The 13,424-nt window shown below is 44.7% G+C and overlaps 1 protein-coding gene across 1 annotated transcript in view; it reads right to left on the reverse strand.

Moving 5' to 3' along the window:
* Nucleotides 1-289: 289 nt before the first annotated feature.
* DHTKD1 (dehydrogenase E1 and transketolase domain containing 1) overlaps nucleotides 290-13,424 on the reverse strand; it is a 53,072-nt gene continuing 39,937 nt past the window's right edge. The window contains exons 12-16 of the mRNA XM_060258531.1: nucleotides 12,863-13,027; nucleotides 11,324-11,406; nucleotides 8,173-8,342; nucleotides 5,101-5,186; nucleotides 290-899 (exon numbers count right to left, since the gene is read on the reverse strand). Of these exons, the coding sequence (XP_060114514.1) occupies nucleotides 798-899; nucleotides 5,101-5,186; nucleotides 8,173-8,342; nucleotides 11,324-11,406; nucleotides 12,863-13,027 (606 nt within the window). The 3' untranslated portion in view covers nucleotides 290-797. The remainder of the gene's footprint in view (nucleotides 900-5,100; nucleotides 5,187-8,172; nucleotides 8,343-11,323; nucleotides 11,407-12,862; nucleotides 13,028-13,424) is intronic.

Consider the following 13,424-nt stretch of genomic DNA (forward strand, 5'->3'; position numbering starts at 1 on the left):
TTCAATCCCCGGCATCTCCAACTAAAAAGGGTCCAGGCAAATAGGTGTGAAAAACCTCCGCTGGAGACCCTGGAGAGCTGCTGCCAGTCTGAGTAGACAATACTGGCTTTGCTGGACCGAGGGTCTGATTCAGTATAAGGCAGCTTCATATGTCCATATGTGCTAAGTGACCATTCCTGCCATGTGTGAAGCAGGGAAAAAATGGTAGATTTGCTTTCCCAATGCTGTTTGCACTCTTATTGCTGATGTCACATGAATTCTCCACCAAAGATAAAACAGTTATGAGAAGTTATTCAAAATGAGTGCACTTTTATTATTTCCTGAAAAGATTTTTTTTTAACTACACAGCACAAGGTTTCATGTTCCCAGCTGCCTCAACAATTTTATCAAGCATTTTTGGTAACACTAATAAAACGTAGTCATGCACATTTTGACATCAATGTCATATGCACAAAATCAGAAGGCTATTATGATTTTAGTAGTGTCTCAGATTTAACAAACAAGCATGCTCTTAATGAACTTTTTCTTTTTCAAAAAAAAAAAAATCACATCTAAAAGCACATTAATGTGTCAGTAAATCTCTCAATGTCACAGATTTCAACAAGAGCAACTGAAGCAGCCCCACTGAATGGAATAGGACTTTGAAAGCAATTAATTCTTGCTGGAGTTCTGTCCACAGATTTTAAGTAGCACATCTTCCAAGCGAGTTTAAGGTCATGATCTTCGTGCTTGCTAGAAAAGAAAGGCCTTATTTTCAATCTGAAAAGAAGAAAAAACTACAAGGCAAAGTAAGTGCCTCAGACAAAGGTCTTGGCAAGGAGCTCTTCCTGCTGTCTTTGGTGCAGGATCCCGATCCCCACCGCAGGGGTTGGTAAGGGTGGTCTGCTTACAAGATGAAGCTGTAATTAAGTCAGAAGAGAAGAAAGGAATTAGTGTTAGAAACCGGCATGATATGATGAGGATTAAGGCTGCAGTCCTATGGACCCTTATGCAGATGAGTAAGCTTCCTTGCACATCACATCATTTACTTTGGAGCAAGCATACACAGGACCAAACTATAAATTGATTGGATTAATCATTTAGAGTACAATCCTACTAACAGACTGCTTAAATCCTACTGGACCCCATGGGATTAAACATTCAAATGTGAACATGCTTGCAATTTTTAATCTGTAATCTTCAGTGTTGTAGAAAACCTCAAGTGAAACCACATCCCACAAATCTCATGGTGCATAATTAGTGTGTTGTGTGTACCTGTTCCCTCGCTGTCTAATAGTTCCATTCTGGGTTTTCCACATGACGAAGGGGGCAAAGTATTATAGGCTCCCTCCAATTTGCAAATCTGTCTCTTGTGGCCAGTAGCAGCTGACAGACCACTAGGCACATTTCAGAATTAATTAGGACTCCAAGGCAGACAAAAATTGCATCTAGACTTCTCTCTGTTTAGAGACAGCAGCTTGGAAGCATTTAGTTCCCTCAACAGCCAAGTTCTGGCACTGCCCATAATATGCTGAGAGCCAGTATGGTGTTGTGGTTAGGAGTGCAGACTTTAATCTGGGAGGACTGGGTTTGATTCCCCACTCAACCACATGCACCTGCTGATGTGACCTTGAGTCAGTCACAAGTCCTTTCAGAGTTGTTCTCTCAAGACAAGTTTGTCAGAGCTCTCTCAGCTCCACCTACCTCACAGGGTGCATGTTGTGGGGAGGTGAAAGGAAAGGAGATTGTAAACCACTCTGAGACTCCAAGTGAAGGGCAGGGTATAAATCCAATCTCCTCCTCTTCTCTACTAACCCATCAAAGGAACAAGAATGGGAAAAACGGATTTCATGCATATTGCTTCAGCTAAATCAGGGGTAGGGAACCTTTTTTCTGCCAAGGGCCATTTGGATATTTACAGGGCTTTTTCTGAGCCGGAATGCACTGGGACGCCATTCCAGTTGGCCTGGGTCAGCGTTCTGGCTCAGCCCTGGCAGCTTCCCCAGCTGGCTGGCAGGGTTCAGGGAGACCAGCCGCACTTGCACGGGGCCCTCCCTGCTGTCCCACTGGGTTTGGGGAGGCCAGCCACACTTGCGCAGGGCCTCCCGACTTCCCACGAGGCTCCAGGCCAAGCTGCAGAGCGTGGGCTTCCGAAGAGTCAGCAGTTTTACAGGTGAGTTGCTCCCATCCCTTTTTTTCTTCCCATTTCTTTATTTCTTTTCCATTTCCATTCTTTTCTCTTCCTTCCTTCCTTTTTTTCACTCCTTCCCTTCCTTTTCCTTCCTTCCTTCCTTCCCAACTGTCTTCCCCCTCTCCCTTTCATTCATTCATTATTTCTTTCTTCCTGTCAGTCTTTTTTTTGCTTTCTATTTCCTTTTACTCCCTCCTCCTCTGTCAGACGGTATTTATTTCTCTCTCTCTTTCTCTCTCCCTTTCCCTTACCCCATTAAAATAAAGCTAATCCTCTGGTTAACAGATTTCAAATGAACCTATCCAAAGCCTACAGAATTCTATCAACATTAAGAATTATGTTTCCTCCTGCAGTCTCAAAGCTCTAGCATCTCATCTCTTGGAGGAGGGAACTGATGGGCTCCAGTAAAGATGCAGGTCAGGACTGGCAGTCTTTTGCTATGCTGGGGAGTTGCCTTGCCTCCCCTGGTTTTGTTCTCTCTTGCTCTTCTTAAGTCAACAAAGCTGACTGAATTGGAATTGAATGCTCTCTTCATATCATGGCGTAGCTGGTGTTAAGTACAAATGTCTGTTAATTATACTTAATACCATTTGGTGGTTTTTATATTTTATTGTGTCTATTTGCTGTTATTTTATTGTGTCTATTTGCTGTATCCTTGGAGAATTCTGAAAAGAATTGGTCAGTTGAGCAGGTGCTTGTTTATTTTGCCAAACTGTGGTCAACTTTGTATAGGACACCTATGACTAGATAGTTAGTTGCTCAGTGGCTGAATGGTGAAATTCATTCTGGATTTTGTAGAAGAAATAACACTTTGCATAAGCTAAGCAATTTGCCTTCTTGCCACAAGTTTACTGTGTGGCTTATTGAATAACACAGAACAGATTTATTTGTTCTGGGCCTGGCGTGACTTTGTCCATGGGGTCGCGGAGAGTCAGACTCGACTGTGCGACTGAACAACAACAGCTCACAAAGTAGAATTTTTGCTCACAAAACTCCACAGCTTATAGGGAGTATTGGTTACAGGGGGTGATGAATAGACTTTGAGATTGTGTTTGTCTGTTACTGTGCAAATGGCATTACAGGAACTGAATGTTTGTGCTTAGGACAGTGAGTGCAAACCAGAAGATAAGTGTGTTTATTTATCTCCATTTATATCTCACTTTTCTCCCCATTGGGGCCTCAAAGGAGCTTACATTTTCCCCTTCCATTTTATCCTCACAACAACCTGTCAAGTAGCGTGTGTCATTGTGTCATCCAGCAGGCCTCCATTGGACATTAAACCTGGGTCCTCAAATACTAATCTGACACACTTAACCACGATACTTTCTGTCTAGTACCCCTGTGAGGCAGAGAGAAGAATCTGGTTCATCCAGCAGGCCTCCATTGGACATCCAGCAGGCCTCCATTGGACATTAAACCTGGGTCCTCAAATACACTTAACCACTCTACTTTCTGTCTAGTACCCCTGTGAGGCAGAGAGAAGAATCTGGTACATCCAGCAGGCCTCCATTGGGCATTAAACCTGGGTCCTCAAATACTAATCTGACACACTTAACCACGATACTTTCTGTCTCGTACCCCTGTGAGGCAGAGAGAAGAATCTGGTTCTTGGGCAGCCTATTTGTGAATGGCTGGTTTGCACATGAGCATGCTGCTTGGTGACGGATGAGCACGTCCCCAAGGTGTAGGACAAGAGTTTGCCACCATTCATTAGTGCATCTGATTTGCCAGCAATAACACCTGAGCACTGAACAAAATGTCAGAATCTGTCCAGAGCGCAGAGGAACCAAGGGTTGGCACCAGCCTGATGAACCTGTTGCACATGTGCTATTCTTTACATGCTTCAAAGCTGGGATTGCTTAGTATGCAAATGATGGTGATGTCAGAGGTGTGCTCCGATTCAGAGAACGATTCAGGCTGGCAAAATTAATGCAACTAATTCTTTTCTATTTGAAGTATGGGAATAATGGGAAATAAAGAAATGGGGGAGAAATGGAAAGAAAGGGAAATAAAGAAAGGGTAATTAAGGGAAACAAAGAAATGGGGGGAAGAAATAGAAAGAAAAGGAAATAAAGAAATGAACACTTACCTGAATCATGACAGTGACTTTTCCAGGCCTAGCCAGCCAGGCCCCAGGAAGACAGCTGCACAGTGCAGCTGGGTCCTGCGATCCCTGCAAGCCAGCCAGGCCCTGGGGAGGCCTCAATGTGGCTTGGCCCAGCAATCCCTGAGGGCCAGACCAAGTGATCTTGAGGGCCGTAAATAGCCCTCGGGCCAAACGTTCCCCACCCCTGAACTAAATGGTCATGATCCTAGGCCCAGTGAGGCCTACAAGCTCCAGAGAAGCCTGTGTAGGAGTGGCTAGTGGGCCTACATCTCCAAGGATCCCTTCTGTCCCTCTGACTGGGTGAAAGCAGCTTTGGAGGGAAAACTGGCCCAGAGGGAGGTGGGACCTCAGAGGACAGCATAAAAGGCCAAGCGACAGACCAGGTGGGTTCTCTCTGGAAGAGGCTGCAGGGAGAAAGGTTCTCTCTGAAGAGAAGGCAGCTGGGGGGTTCCTTCAACCAAGGAGGTGAGTCTGTTCGGTATTAGGAAGGGCACACCTAGTTACATGCATCAGGGTTTTTATTTTTTTGTACCAACCTTTATTGTTTCTTATTTCACCGTTACATTAAATGTTTTACTACCCACTTGTTCTAGAGAACGTAGGTATATTAAACTTCTTGTTGTTAAACTGCCCGGCTCCTTGCATCTCTTTCGTCACAGTTAAAAGGTACTTGCTAATAGGAAAGATACAGGGGTTGGGTGGGTGCTCTGGGCCCTCTCATACAGACCCTTCCCAGAGTGCTGGCAACCCGTAGAAGGTCCGTCTTGGTCCCCTGCTACGTGACGCGCCCCACTGACAACTTCACGGAATACAGAAGTGTTACCTTACAAGCCAGCTGTTTCTCAAATCTCGGCGACACAAATGTCCAGGGCCCCATGTTCTGTGGCTCTTCCTGACTCCAGATAAACACTGCAGAAGAAATGGAAGGTATTGCTCTAACTTCAGCATCTATACCGTTTCTTGAATACATGTTCAGTTCTCAGCAGTCTGGACCAAACACGGAGATATACTGGCAGCTTTCAATCAGATTTCAAGATTCCATCAGCCAGTCATTTATATATTCAATTGAACCTCACTATCCGTAAGAGTAGCCTATCCAAAGCAGATATTGCAGTCACTGTTAAGAAAATGGCAGCATTAGAGGAAGGGGTTGGACTAAATGTCTTCCGTGCAGCCTTCTACAACTACTGTTTTGCCGGGGGGGGGGGGGAGGTGTCCTTGATGCCAGAGACAAACCTGCAACTTGAACAGCTGAAGAGCCAACACCCCCCCCCCAAACTGTACCATGCACAGATCTGTGCCATGCGCTAGAACAGTCATGCAAGATATATTTATGACGTGTTGTGATACCTCATGGGTGACGTTTCCTAACAAAGGGCTTGCAACAACCAATGTTTGGGCTGCAAAACCTCTATAGATTATTAATCCCCCGTAAAAGTCCCATGCCGACTTTTGGGGCATCACTTCTGTGACATCCCTCCAACAGCCAGACTCAAGAGTTGCCGCAGAGAGACGATCTGCAAGCCCCTCTGAAGCCAAGATGATGGATCCTGGAAGCCCCCAACTTTTCTTTGCAAACAGAGGGGGTGAGGAGGAAGATCAGCTCTCATGCAGCCTGGTTGCCAACAGACCTGGGGTTGGGGACCCCAGTCATAGCAGGGCATCCTAACATGACCTAACATGGCTCCAGTTGGAAGAATGGGTGTGAAATGGGACTCTCTAGTCCAACTTCAGCTCGGCAAATTCTAACAAGGTTCTTTCTGCCATCTTACAATCAATGTATTCAGAGATTTTATGAAGCTCTAAGGAAGACTTCTCTTCTGGCTGCTGCAATTGCCAGATGTCATCTTCTGATTTTTAAGAAGTCTCTCAAGACAAGTCAGGTCAAGAAAAAGTACGACCAGCCCTGAGATGGGGCTCTCTTTTTTTGATGGACGTACTTGATTGCGTTTGTGCAAAACCTCTCTCACTTCCCAACCCCGGAGTGAGACTTTCCTTTAGAGGGCCAAATAAAATCAACCCATCTGTCTCCTTTAGAGAATAGGTTGCTGTTTCAATTTGCAGAAGAAACTTTTAAAAAGAAAAAAGCTTCCCTGTCATCACCATTGTTTTCATACTGGTTTCAGGAACCATAAGAATGTTCAACAGGACCATAGATGGAAATCCAAGAGCCAATTACCTGAAAAGACTGGTATCTGCTCCACATTTGAGACCCTGGATACCACATGTGGCAGAGCATGCCCACCCTGACCTGCAAGTCCCATTCTGCCCTGCCTTCCTAAGGGGTTCCCCACTCCCAACTGGAAGGGCTTTTCCACTCTAGAGTAGTCCACCACCTACCCTTTTTGCAAGAAAATGCCAACTGGGAGGGACAGGATTCCCAGCTTAAGAACATAAGAGAAGCCATGTTAGATCAGGCCAATGGCCCATCCAGTCCAACACTCTGTGTCACACAGTGGCAAAAAATTTTTTGTGGCTAATAGCCACTGATGGACCTTTGCTCCATATTTTTATCTAAACCCCTCTTGAAGGTGGCTATGCTTGTGGCCGCCACCACCTCCTGTGGCAGTGAATTCCACATGTTAATCACCCTTTGGGTGAAGAAGTACTTCCTTTTATCCGTTTTAACCTGTCTGCTCAGCAATTTCAGACAGGTTAAAATGGATAAAAGGAAGTACTTCTTCACCCAAAGGGTGATTAACATGTGGAATTCACTGCCACAGGAGGTGGCGGCGGCCACAAGCATGGCCACCTTCAAGAGGGGTTTAGATAAAAATATGGAGCAGAGGTCCATCAATGGCTATTAGCCACAGTTTGTGTGTGTGTGTGTGTGTATATATATATATATATATATAATTTTTTGCCACTGTGTGATACAGAGTGTTGGACTGGATGGGCCATTGGCCTGATCCAACATGGCTTCTCTTATGTTCTTAAGCTGGGAATCCTGTCCCTTCCCAGTTGGAAGCTTCCCTTCCAAGATCCAGAGGCCTTGCCTCTATGTCTCCACTAACCCAGTGCCTGGCTACCATGGGGATAGATTAATGCCTTGTGTGCCCCATAAGGAACAGCCAGTTGCCAACTGCTTCCCCTTCCCCCTCCTGGAGCTCCCTTTTAAAAACAACATGTCCAAAACAGTGGGGGTCTATGTGGTACAGAGAGCCACTTCCAGAATCAAGCGTTTAAAGTATTTATTGAAAAGAAAATGTTCGCAAGTATATTTTTAGCACCACACCATACCTGAAGCAAGACAGAACACAAGAAATTGGTAAAATGCAAATCCTCTGTCCCCCTGCTATACATTTCCTAACTGAGGGAAAAATAGGACAGGCTCTTTCATTTCACTTTTCTAATTCTCTAAAGGTTTTCCATTACATTGAGGGTTGGTCCAGCTCTCTGGGCCAGCTGCAAGGTCCAAAATGGAGGCCTGCTCCCAACCTCAGACAAGCACAATCTGTTCAGTTCAGAATCCCAAGGAAAAGAGAGACCACCTTCCCCTTACAACGCAGTTTTAACAAACCTGTGTCTCCTCCCTCATGACACCGGTCAGCCCAGGTCAAGGCTTCTTTTCCTGTTGTCTCCAGGAAGTTCCATCTAAATTTGACATCCTGCCCCCCCCCCCCACTCTCTGCTCCCTGCCAGAAGAAGGGGGAGAAGTGGGGGAATCTGAGCATCCCATTATCTCTAGTGAGACCTATTAGGATTTCTTAAGAGATGCATGTGGAAGGTCATAGGCTAATGTCCTTCTCCCTCCTGTTTGTTCTTCGTTGCCCACCTAACAGGAGACAAGGCATTTCTCCACACCACGGTATTAGTATTTGCATATTAGCCAAACAAGCCCAAACTTGATTAACAGGGTCTGGTCAAGTCTTGTATGGAACATTAGCCTTCTGACCTTTGGCATTTGTAAATTTGTTCATCTCCTGCTGAAGAGCTTCCAGTGGGAAAGGGCACAGCTCCTCTACTCTGATGATCGCAGTATCCTGTTTATTTTCTTCCAGCTTCTCCCTCTGTTTTGCCAGAGCATAATAATGTTTGCCGGAACAAAGAACCACTTTGCTGACGCTATGGGACAGAGAAATTGAAGAAATATCAAGTATGTTGGGGTAAACAGAACAGTATTAAAACCTTGGAAAGATTTAATGTATATAGTTTTTTTACATTTTACGATGCATTTCCCCCCTCTAAAGCATGCTGTGTAACCGTCTGATCAGGAAACTTCGATTCCAAAAGACAGCCAGTATGGAGTACTGGCCAGCCCACAACCAAGGTAGCCTAAATGGGACCAGGGCCAGCGCTTGTGTAGCACGCTCCTTGTGAGGAGCATGCTATGCAAGCGTTGCAGCACCCCCTGACCTCACTCAGGTTCCTGCGACATGGGAAACCTGAGCAGGGCTGGGGCCAGCATTCGCATAGCGTGCTCCTTGCGAGAAGTACACCATGCAAGCGTCGTAGTGCCCCACCCCGACCCAGCTCAGGCTTCCTGGGAAGCTTGAGTGGGGTCTGCAGGGTGCTGTGGTGGCGGGTGAGTTTGGAGCCAGGCTCTGAGTGCACCCACTGCCGCATCACCGTCTGACTGGAAGTTGAGGGCAGGGCCTTGCCTGGGGAGGCAAAAGCCCCAGTGCTGGCCCTGCATAATAATGAGGTGTTCAGGCATACCACAGAGTACCTTGTGAGGAGGGCAGAATGTCAATGTTACAAATAGTAAGGAAGTGATTCTGTCTGTAAACTGAGCTTACTGGTGCAGACTAGGGATTCATTGGTTAAGAACATAAGAGAAGCCCTGTTGGATCAGGCCAACGGTCCATCCAGTCCAACACTCTGTGTCACACAGTGGCCAAAAAAATTATATATATACACACACACTGTGGCTAATAGCCACTGATGGACCTCTGCTCCATATTTTTATCGAAACCCCTCTTAAAGGTGGCTATGCTTGTGGCCGCCACCACCTCCTGTGGCAGTGAATTCCACATGTTAATCACCCTTTGGGTGAAGAAGTACCTCCTTTTATCTGTTCTAACCCAACTGCTCAGCAATTCCATTGAATGCCTTCAAGTTCTTGTATTGTGAGAAAGGGAGAAAAGTACTTCTTTCTCTACTTTCTCCATCCCATGCATTATCTTGTAAACCTCTATCATGTCACCCCGCAGTCGACGTTTCTCCAAGCTAAAGAGTCCCAAGCATTTCAACCTTTCTTCATAGGGAAAGTTTTCCAGCCCTTTAATCATTGTAGTTGCCCTTTTCTGGACTTTCTCCAATGCTATAATAATCTTTTTGAGGTGCGGCGACCAGAACTGCACACAGTATCCAAATGAGACCACACAATCGATTTATACAGGGGCATTATGATACTGGCTGATTTGTTTTCAATTCCCTTCCTAATAATTCCCAGCATGGCGTTGGCCTTTTTTATTGCAAACGCACACTGTCTTGACATTTTCAGTGAGTTATCTACCACGACCCCAAGATCTCTCTCTTGGTCAGTCTCTGCCAGTTCACACCCCATCAACTTGTATTTGTAGCTGGGATTCTTGGCCTCAATGTGCATTACTTTGCACTTGGCCACATTGAACTGCATCTGCCATGTTGACGCCCACTCACCCAGCCTCAACAGATCCCTTTGGAGTTCCTCACAATCCTCTCTGGTTCTCACCACCCTGAACAATTTAGTGTCATCCGCAAACTTGGCCACTTCACTGCTCACTCCCAACTCTAAATCATTTATGGTTCATCGCAATTCATACCTAAAATAGCCAATTCATGGTTTCTTCTGAGTTGGTTCAGGTATTCATGCTATACACAACTTGCAAAATGAAGCAGCTTGTTTTTTAAGAGATTAATCTGTGTCGTTACCAGCAGGGGATCCTCACACGTCATGACATGCCCAGTGTGATGACATCACCCGGAAGTGTCGCTACGGCACCAGGAACATCCCCCTGGCAAAGGTGCCTGGTGTGACAGTGTCACTTCTGGGTGTCATCGTGCCAGCCACATTCATGGGGTGCCAGCACTTTCTAACACTCCTGAACCAAATGAACCAACGAACCGCAATTTGTTCAGAAAATTAAAAAAAACCACAAACCAAACTGAACCACCAAATCGGGCAAACCAATGAACCGTGAAGAGAAATGAACCACCATTTTCATAATTTGAGCCCATCCCTGGTGCAGACAACTCAAGCAAGTCCCTTTTTACAGCTGCAAAACACTTTAAGAGGTGATTCACAGCCTGCAGGGCACAGAGGCCTCCATTCTCAAAGAGATCTCCTAAGGGGAACACACAAGAACTGCCACCTGAATCCTACTTCTGGGGACAATATGTATGTATCCTGCCCCTTCCAGTGACTACACCAGGTGCATACTTTTATAACAGACTTATAATATGGTAATGTCAGGTCCATCTGTGGCTTCCAGCTAGGAATTCAGCCACATCCAACACTACACTGCCTATAAGAAGAAGATGATGATGATATTGGATTTATATCCCACCCTCCACTCCGAAGAGTCTCAGAGCGGCTCACAATCTCCTTTATCTTCCTCCCCCACAACAGACACCCTGTGAGGTGGGTGGGGCTGAGAGGGCTCTCACAGCAACTGCCCTTTCAAGGACAACCTCTGCCAGACCTATGGCTGACCCAAGGCCATTCCAGCAGGTGCAAGTGGAGGAGAGGGGAATCAAACCCCGTTCTCCCAGATAAGGGAGCTCTGGCTGACCCAAGGCCATTCCAGCAGGTGCAAGTGGAGGAGTGGGGAATCAAACCCGGTTCTCCCAGATAAGAGTCCGCACACTTCACCACTACACCAAACTGGCTCTCCTGTCCCTTCAGGTATGTCTTTCTTCTTCACTTTTACTGACATCAGGGCAGTTTTCTATGTCAATGAAGAATATCTTTGACATTAGGCAACTGAATTCTTACTGTAAATCTAATAACTACTGCTCGAGCTTAAATTTTTCTCTTCCTTATAACTCAGGATTTGCCTTTTAAAAATGACACACTACTTGGAATGCTGAATATTAAAATTGAAAATGGACTTTCAAGTTACTTTTTAGGATCCACTGATGAATCACCAATGATTGGTTTAAAAGTTGTTCCTGGGGCCATTTCCAGAAGACTTGACACAGCAGCCTACATAATGGGAAAGAAAGTCAACATAGTATACATAAGAACGTATGAAGAGCCCTGCTGGATTAGACCAGTGGTCCATCTAATCCAGCATCCTGTCTCACACCGTGGCCAGCCAGTTCCTGAAAACTGGCCAGCCAGTTATCTGAAAACCTTGACCAATATCCAATAACAGTAAAAAAATGCAACAAAACTGATCTCACGAAAAATACTTTCATGTTAAAACTTCAGAAGGAATTTTGACTTTGAAATAGCATATTACTGTGGAGGAAAGGAGACTGAGGAGAGAATCATGTGATCTTTTTCATTCTTCTGGTGGTGAAACTGTTGGCAAGGTAACAAGCGGGAGCCAGGAGGTGAAGCTGCAAATGGAGTTGATGTCCATTGCCAAAATCCTAAGCATACTTGTGTGCAGGTAAACCCTACCAATGTCCACTTATTTATCAACATTATAATGAAAATTAAAACAAGAAAGCCTATGTATAAAATATTAGATTATGAACTGGGGGGGGGGGCACAAGGATTTGTCCTAGGGTACAATTCACCTGACTTTTACGTCTTACTGTTTTTACAACCTAAGTTATAAACAGCAAAAGGGGTTCAACTTGAAAATGCCCAAAAATCTTCCCCTCCAGGTCTTAAGTTCGCAGAAGCAAGTCAATTTCCTCTCCTCTTTTTTCCCCCTTTGACTTTCAGTCGTTTTCTATGTCCTGCACTTCCCATCTCAAGTTCAGCATTCCTCAAACAATTTCATTGGTATGGGGAATTTTCTTATCAGTAATCTGCAAACACAGAGTCTCCCAAGTATGTAGAAACCCCTAGACTGTATATGGATAGTCTAGCACCATAATGTTAATTTTAATATAATTTGTAAACTGTTTTAATGATGATTTTATAAGTATAACTGTTGATGTATATTGTATTTTTATGTTGTAAGCCGCCCTGAGCCTGCCCTGGCGGGGAGGGCGGGATATAAATAAAAAGTATTATTATTATTATTAGTTTTACTACGTTTGTGATCATTAAATACGACCAGCCTAATTGTTACGTTAACAATTAAAAAGATGGATTTTTCATAAAGCAGAGGGCAAAAGATATATACATATGAAAATAAATAATGCTTTTAAATAACATGCGTTACGCATTTCCTATATCACAGGCCTCCATAAAAGGAGTTCTAGGTGAATGCCCTGTCCTTTGGCTTTCTTGTGAGGCTTCTCCCATATAATATGGGTACAGACATCATGCGAACCCATCCAGTAACAAAGGAACATTGCCCTCTCAGAACAGGAAGTAGGATTTGTTGAGGAATGAACCATATTACTAGCTTTACCCGTAAGATCCCTTCACTCATAGGAAAATGATTTATCTGTTGCGGTAAGGAATAATTAAAATACCTTAGAACAAAAACTACAGAAGGAAGTAGGCAACAACCAAAACAGGAAGTCTTTCTACATACAGGTAACCTGAGCAGAATCTTTGGAGAGGCCACAATTAGTGGCTTCCGGAAATTTCGGACCATCTGTCTACGGAGTAAGTGGAAATACTGTGCTGGGGTTGTAGGATGTACAACAGACATGTTGACATTGTCGCCATCAACTCCCTCCTCAGAGCTGCTACACATCTATGAAGGAATAGTAAACATTATTAAGCAAACTGTAAGCCAAGCCAGAATGACACCACCATATCACAAGCAGACAAATGCAGAAACATTGTCTTTTTTCTTTTTTTAACTCAGAAACATTGTCAGGGTGCTGGCAGAATAGAAGAATTTTTCCAAAATGCAGGTTATAACTTGGAAGCATGTAAACATGAATTATGAATGAGAACTGTATAGATGTTAGGCAAGCTTAGCATCTCGGCTTTGCTTGGTACTTGCAGGCTTATCCACTTTTACAAGATTTACGGGGGTAAATGAGGCCGACTCTCTGGTGGAACGACATCAGCTGCTTTAATATGAATAGCCAAACCAGAGCATAGTGACCACAGGCGACAGTGAGGCTAGGAGCAGGAAGGCTCCT

The sequence above is a fragment of the Heteronotia binoei genome, chromosome 17, assembly GCF_032191835.1.
Source record: "Heteronotia binoei isolate CCM8104 ecotype False Entrance Well chromosome 17, APGP_CSIRO_Hbin_v1, whole genome shotgun sequence".
In the NCBI taxonomy this organism is placed as follows: Eukaryota; Metazoa; Chordata; class Lepidosauria; order Squamata; family Gekkonidae; genus Heteronotia; species Heteronotia binoei.